The 7,655-nt window shown below is 34.6% G+C and overlaps 2 protein-coding genes across 2 annotated transcripts; both read left to right on the forward strand.

Moving 5' to 3' along the window:
* Nucleotides 1–821: 821 nt before the first annotated feature.
* LOC141636932 (uncharacterized) lies at nt 822–2,066 on the forward strand. Its single transcript, XM_074446761.1, has one exon. It carries the CDS (start codon nt 822–824, stop codon nt 2,064–2,066), a length of 1,245 nt encoding a protein of 414 aa, XP_074302862.1.
* Nucleotides 2,067–4,446: 2,380 nt separating this feature from the next.
* LOC141628742 (transcription factor MYB108-like) lies at nt 4,447–7,211 on the forward strand. The gene is made up of 3 exons (XM_074441840.1): nt 4,447–4,696; nt 5,415–5,544; nt 6,450–7,211. Exons 1-3 carry the CDS (start codon nt 4,513–4,515, stop codon nt 7,042–7,044), a joined length of 909 nt encoding a protein of 302 aa, XP_074297941.1. The 5' UTR covers nt 4,447–4,512; the 3' UTR covers nt 7,045–7,211.
* The last annotated feature ends 444 nt before the right edge of the window (nt 7,212–7,655 follow it).

The raw sequence follows: 7,655 nt of genomic DNA on the forward strand, positions 1-7,655 counted from the left end.
CCCATTAACCGCCTTCGATGCCCAAATCTTGCCCACCAAGATAAGTTCCGTCTTCACCGTTTGATCCTCAACACCCCCAACCTCCCATTCGAAAGCCATACTCCCCCTACTACTGCCATCGTCCACCACTTCTTTCCCCTTCCTACTTCCCATAATTCAAACAAGGGTCCCAAAACCCTAACAAGAATCGAACCCTAACAACCTACAACACCAAACTACCAAAACAGCCAAACCCTAACCAGAAAAAGAAACAGAAGCAAAGTAACAGAGAACGAACCTACGAGCACCACCGTAGATAGATGCCTTGAACGGGAAGGAAGAAACAAAGATAAACTATGACGAAGACTCACACAGGGAAACCCTAAAGAGAAGCCCTAGAGAGACGTGTGCGTTAAGTTTTGATTCGATCATTGTAAATTGACCATTTTTAGTCTCTTAGAAATGTTTAGGAAAATTACCAAACTTTTATATAATTTAATTTTAAAACAAACTATATAATACTTGCATTGAGATCCCTTAATCGGGTCCCATCACACGGTGCTAGTGATTTAAAACTATATAGTATAATTAATTTGTATAGATTTATTTATATTGATTTACAATGCACGAGAATTTAATTTTCACATTAAAATTCACATGAATAAGGGAATATTATGAAATTAGATCTTTAGTAAGAAGTAATATTAATTTAGGTAATCTATTAACTTCCCTAATTTTATGCTATAAATAAGGATCTCATATATCCCCCATAATATCATTAATGCACACATACATTCAATAATACAATTTGTCCGACTGAAGGCATATAAATTTGTTAAGCAATGATGATTGATGATCTTAGCAATGATATGTTGCGTGAGATCTTATGCCGATTGCCCTGTTATCGCACTGCACTAGGCTGCAAAACCGTCTCAAAATGGTGGTGTTCTCTAATCTCCGACCCTTTATTTGTAACTCAAGGCTTTTTAACCAAACGACAAGTCATTGAAAAGGAAGCATCTTTCATATTCTTGTTGACTTCGAAGAATTGGGATAATAAGTATGCGACTGTCATGGTTGCACCACCATGTTTCCAAAGGACCACATTGTGGTCTCCTATTTTATCCTTACAATTCCTTCCTTTTCATTCCAAACCTGTCGCGACATTCAAAGACTTAATTTTAAGTTTCGGTGTGAATCCTTTGACGGGTTTAGGCATGTTCTACATTTGTAATCCGCTAACCAAACAATGGATGGTTCTCCCACCTTCTCAAGAAGTCCACCAAAAAGAGGTTATTTGGGCCGCTCTTGCGTATCTAGATGGACACGGTGGTTTTAGGGTGGTTGTGGCTCATTCTCAACCCTACCCTTCCTACTTTACAGACCCTTTCAGAATGGTTAATTTATTAATTTATATATCCGAGACAAGTGAATGGCGAAACATAGATGTTAAACTCCAAGTGAAGCCATCGAATGATGGATATTATGTTTTGGACACAAATTGCAAAACATTCAAAGGGGTAGTGTGTAAGGGGATGGTTTACATTCTCCTTGGACCCCATTTTGGTGTCTTGAATCCTTTCGATGTTACCGATACTTTTAGTGGGACTTTGATGGCCAAGCCTCTGCCAACACCTAACCAGGATAATGTCTATACGTTTCTAGAGAGCGGCGGAAAATTGGTAGCCTGTCAAAATGATACTTGTATTTCTGTTGGGAAAACATATAACTACTTTTCACACCCATGGCGAAATTGGAAATTTGATGTGCGACTCGAGAATGATGAACAAGTTGTTGTTGAATGGAAGCTGATATCCAAATTTTATATTTTTAGCCGCGTAAAAGGATACATATCAAATGATAGCAGTAAATCATCAGTGGATGATTACATTGTGAAAGTGGTTGGGGTGCACCCAACTAACGAAACCTTGATATACTTCATATCTGATCAAAATCAGCTAATCTTGTTCGATACTAAATCCGAAGCACTAGAGGTTTTGACAACAACACTACTTCCCCATGCCATATGGAATTCTTACAAACTCGATATCCCATCTTGGCCCACACCTATCCCAATCGGTCCTTAGTCCTTGTTGTGTTCGTTGGGACTGATTGGTGATCCCCTCATTTTCCCCACCAATCGGTCTTTTGTCCTGTGTGTCTGTGTAGGTTGGTTTTTATTTGCATGTAAGGTGGTGGTCATGGGAGGATTCACTTGGTGAAACGAGTGTTCTTTGCTGGTTTTCATGGTGCTTGCTGGACTTTTGCGGCTTTCAGGTTGTGTTTGTTGCGTCGTCGTTCTCTTAGGATGGTGTGACGTCATGGTGGATGGGTCTTCCTTGTTGAGAAGTCCCTCGTAGGGGAGGAATCGGGTTCCTGGTAGTGTTGTTGGTTGGGTCGGATGCGGTGGTTTCCGCTTCTTGTCGATGTTTTTTCTTCTTTTATCGTGTTTATCGTTTTCCCAAATAAAAGTTTTCCCTACTTTTATTTTCCTAGTTTTAATGGTTTCAATAAGTTTAGTTGTGTCAATAAGGGAGTTCGTTGTATTACATCCGGTGTGTGTTGTGTCCATCTTTCTCCGTCTTGCTAAGTTGGTTTTGGTTTGGGGGCTGATCATGTGGCTCTTTTTTTTGCTCCCTATCTTTTTTCTTACTTTTCTTAGCTACGAGTTTCTTTTCCGTAGAGACGGCTGTTATTCAAAGTGTAGGAGATTTATCACTTTAATCCGACAAATTCACAACTTCTTAGGTGGTGTCAAGTTTAGGTACAATAATTTTAAACTTTACAATTTATAAGGATTTCAACTAGCTTACCTAATAATGTTATGAGCGGTAGTATTTATGACCTGATTTTAAATCCCGTTAATATTATATTCGCCCTTATGACTCCCTTTATACCAAAACGGAAATTTATTATTATCATTAATTATTATCATTAATAATGAGGCCATTTATACAATAATCAGTTTAACACACATTTATTATTATCATTAATAATGAGGCCAATCAACAATGATCTTATACCAAACGGTATGGCACTAGGGATGGCAATGGGTCGGATTGGATCGGGTTTTGCAAGATCCAAATCCGATCCACTTACTTATTTGATCACAGATCCATATCCATACCCGATCCATATCCAAAATTTTAAAATCCATATCCGATCCACTATACATTTTTCAAACCCATACCCGCTCTAAATCCATATCTGATCCACCATATAATCCAAAACCCAATCCGAAACTTGATTTGACTACATAAAAAATTAATTTTATATAAGAAAATTGAAATTTCAAGTTTAATCAAACCTAAAATTTCAAAAATATCCGATTGGATCGGGTTCGGGTATGAATGGATCGGGTTTGGATTTGGTTCGGGTTTTCCAATAGTGGATATGGATATAGGTTTTAAATAGTGGATCGGGGATGAGTTTTTAAAGGATGGGTTTGGATCGAATTTTTTCCTTCGATTCGGTTTGGGCCATAATTGCCATCCCTATATGGCACTCATTCATGTGTAAGTGACATGCTTATTGCTTCAAAACTCAAGAGTCTAATTCAAATAGGCTACTACCCTAAACCTACAATTAACAATAATTAAAACTCCACTCCAACTTAATTAGTTTACTATCCCAAATTGAAGAAGTGTCCCATCTTTTATTAAATTAAACATAACTAGCATAGATCCCGCGCTATGCGCGGTATATATAGACGGTATATACAGAGTATTTATTTTAAAGGGTGTTATTTAAATATATTTAAATAAATATATTTATAATGAAAAACTAATTAAAGAGAATCGAGTAACGTTATGAAATGTGTATTTTTATAAAATAAATATATTTTTAAAACATGAAATTAATGATTTTTTTATTTAAATAATTCTCTAATTATTTTAATGAATTTTCTATTATCACAAAGTTAATGGTAGGTATGTGTCGAATTAATCTCTAAAATTTAAATTATAACATTTAGTGAAAAATTTACAACTTGCAGTTTATAGTTTTTACATCAAATTTAATTTATTTTGATGAAAAAATTATAACAATTAGTAAAGTTAATAGTTTAATAAAAAAAGAGAGTTTATAACTTTAATCTATACTAAATAGTTTAATAAAAAAAATAATAGTTTAAAAAAGGAATATTTTACCGTTTACTGAATTAGATAGATGCATTTGGAGGGAAACAAAAGAAATATTATTCTCTTAGTACTAAAGGAGATTTTATTAGTAAATATAGATAGTGAATACAAATTAAATAGGAAATAAATATTATCTAGTATAATTCACTTGGGCGGGAAATGAAGCGGGAAAATTTAGATATGTGTTAATCTTTTAGGGGATTATATTAACCTAATTAACTAAGTCCGTATTGCGGCGAGTTTCTCCCACATGCTTAACTTAGTCACTTTTTTTCAACGTAACCCCTCTAACTATTCCTTTATAAACCTCACCACTTTCTTTAAATTCATTCCTTTGTGTGTTTCTAATCCTCTTTCTCCCTCTTCTTTTTAAATACTTTTAAATCAAAATAAAATGGATGTTAGCAAGAGATCATCTTCTTCTTCGGGTAATTGCTCAGAGTTAACTCAGAGTAATAATGAAGAAGATGAAATGGACCTTAGGAGAGGTCCATGGACCGTCGAGGAAGACCTCACCCTCATCAATTACATTGCTATTCATGGTGAAGGCCGTTGGAACTCCCTAGCACGTTGCGCAGGTAATTTTATTATCGAACTGGTTGGTTCAGTTTCTTGTAAGACCGTCCTATAGTAGTACTTCTTACATGAGTAGTTTTTAAGGTTTCATAGTTGTTTAATTAATTGATTTATTAGGATATAAAAGAGGCATGGGAAAGAAAAGTTATGTTTTGTTTCACTTCCATTTTTGTGCAAGTACCTAATTTTAATTTGTGAGTTAGGCCATGCCATTTCTGTTTACCTAATTACTCCTTTTACCTTTTTTTTTTTTTTTTTTTTTTTTTTGGAAAAGAGTAGTAATTACTCCTTTTACCTTAGCTAAGCATAATCAACCTTCTTTTGATATATTTCTGCTACAACCCGTGATATCTACCATCGATAACAGTAATTCATCATCGATCTCTTTGTTGATAATCTCCAAAGAGATCAACCTAGATGAAGAATTTTCAAAGGTGTACGTTCATAATATCCTAAAAGAATAAATAATAAGATCGATCAAGTTAGTGTAACTCTTTTTAAATGATACCTTTTGCATGGTGCACTAATCTATACGACACCCAAATGCTATAAAAAATAGTGGCATATTGATGAAGAACACTTCGATCGATATTGCTCTTAATTATTGGTAGTGTGTTCTTGAATATGCTTATGTTATTATGCACTAGTTTTATAATCTAAATATTATATTCTCTTACTTTTCAAAACTTACTTATTATCTTCTTTAATCGATTATCTTAGGCTTAAAGAGGACTGGAAAGAGTTGTCGATTACGATGGCTGAATTATTTACGTCCTGATGTTCGACGTGGAAACATCACTTTGGAAGAACAACTCATGATTCTTGAACTCCATTCGCGATGGGGTAATCGGTAATCATCTACTTTTTCCGTACAACCTTTTTTTTACTTCATATATCATTCAAATTAAAGGGACCCATATTGGCAATACATATGAAGACAATTATCAAACAACTGTTAGGATAATCTAACCTCGTTCTTATCAACTAAGTTAGCTGACATATATACACCCATCAGTAATGATCATTTCCCTAGCTGACATACACACTCGTAAGTAATGATCCTTTTTCGTACAACCATTTTTTTTTATATTTCAATAAAAGGAGCCCATATTGGCAATACATGTGAAGACAATATTGGAACAACGGTAAGGATTATATAACGTTCTTGATAGATGAACCATCTCAACCAAAACCTTAAGGTGATGGTTGATGCACAACTATTATAAATATTCCTATTACGCTCCCTCACTCAAATGCCCGTTGGGCTTGAAGAGTGGTTAGTTGTGTACCGGCTCCCCCGTACCGTGTGCTGGGTTTCCACTTCGAGTTTTTGAGGAGTTTTGAGGTTGCCAGGATTTGAACCCGTGACCTTCGGTCACACTAACTCTGATACCATGATAGATAAACGATCTCAACCAAAACCTTAAGGTGATGATTGAGGTCCAACTATTATAAATATTCCTATTACTTCTTATCAACTGAATTAGCCAAGATAGAAACAGTACTTTATTTGGTGTATAGAGGGCTAAAACATTTTGATGCTAGTAGAAAGTAGAGTAGTATAATAATATATCATATATAAAGAACAAAGACTTTTCTTCCTGAAGCAAAGATGCACATACGAAAATACAATTTTCTAGCTCAATTCGACGTAGACATGCATTTCTATTATTTTACGACATATAATAGACAAATTTGAACAAATTACCTCTTTACTTTTGTAGTAACCAATAAACATGCATGATTATATTACAGGTGGTCCAAAATAGCACAATATTTACCCGGGAGAACAGATAACGAGATAAAGAATTATTGGAGAACTCGTGTGCAAAAGCATGCGAAACAACTAAAATGTGACGTGAACAGCAAGCAATTCAAAGACACAATGCGTTATCTATGGATGCCTAGGCTTGTTGAGAGAATTCAAGCTGCCTCAAGTTCGAGCATCGGTCCCACCACCGAATTCTTCAACCCTATCAAATCCACCAATTTAGGCACCTCTGGTACAACCATCCATGCACAAGTAAATTACGATTTTGCCCCCGAAAACTCGGCTAATTCCTCTGCCGGCTCTTTAGGTACTCAAGTTTCAGACCTTACAGATTATTATGCCCTTCAAGTTGGTAATCAGAACGTTAATCAAGAGTATTTGCATGACCATCGCGTCGATTATGGAGTTAATCAGTCATTAACAACTCCTAGTGATTATATTAACAACCAAGGGATGGAATTTCAAGGTCTTAATAACATGGAGCAAAACACTCAACAACAATGGTACACGGATAATTTATGGAATAATGTTGAAGATATTTATTTTCTACAACAGTTTAGTAATAATAGTAATATTTGAGTGAAAATTATTTTTTGTTTTTTTTACTTTTAGTTATTTGCGTACTTTGTCTTAACTATACACAATATGTAAGCTTAGGATGATACATAGTTGGACATATTTGTAAAAATGGGAGGGATTACTTAATTTGTGGATTCTATTATTATATATGAAGCTTGTGATTTTATCATGGTAGAATTGTGATGGGTAATGTTTTTAGTTTTAATTATTTATATTGTTACTTATAATCACTCGACGCCTCGATTCATATAAGTGAAATCTTAACATTTCGATGTTTTGATAATTTCATTGTATAAAAGAGTAAAGGTAAATAATTTTTTACAAATTATAGTTATATAAGACCTCGATGATGAATAATTTTAAGATTTAAGATCTCATACACCAAACTTATTTCTAGATATGGCCTTATATAGGGTCTATTATTCTAATTAATGAACCTACATGTTGCATGTGAGACGGTGGTACATAGATTTGGTAGAGTGAGGAATGACGATATCTCAGTTTTCTATTATTAAAGTAAATAAAAAAACATTTTTTCCAATAGTACAGTCAAATGCTATTGGACTAGCAACTACTACCTCCATCCCTGTGAGATGTTTACACTTCCTTTA

This window comes from Silene latifolia, chromosome 2 (genome assembly GCF_048544455.1).
Source record: "Silene latifolia isolate original U9 population chromosome 2, ASM4854445v1, whole genome shotgun sequence".
Taxonomy (NCBI): domain Eukaryota; kingdom Viridiplantae; phylum Streptophyta; class Magnoliopsida; order Caryophyllales; family Caryophyllaceae; genus Silene; species Silene latifolia.

What these genes read in the sequence shown, in the direction of transcription:
- LOC141636932 (XM_074446761.1), top strand. Translation starts at nt 822, where the DNA reads ATGATGATTGATGATCTTAGCAATGATATGTTGCGTGAGATCTTATGC.
- LOC141628742 (XM_074441840.1), top strand. Translation starts at nt 4,513, where the DNA reads ATGGATGTTAGCAAGAGATCATCTTCTTCTTCGGGTAATTGCTCAGAG. An exon ending in CTCCCTAGCACGTTGCGCAG is followed by an intron (nt 4,697 to 5,414) that starts GTAATTTTATTA and finishes CGATTATCTTAG; the next exon opens with GCTTAAAGAGGACTGGAAAG. An exon ending in CATTCGCGATGGGGTAATCG is followed by an intron (nt 5,545 to 6,449) that starts GTAATCATCTAC and finishes ATTATATTACAG; the next exon opens with GTGGTCCAAAATAGCACAAT.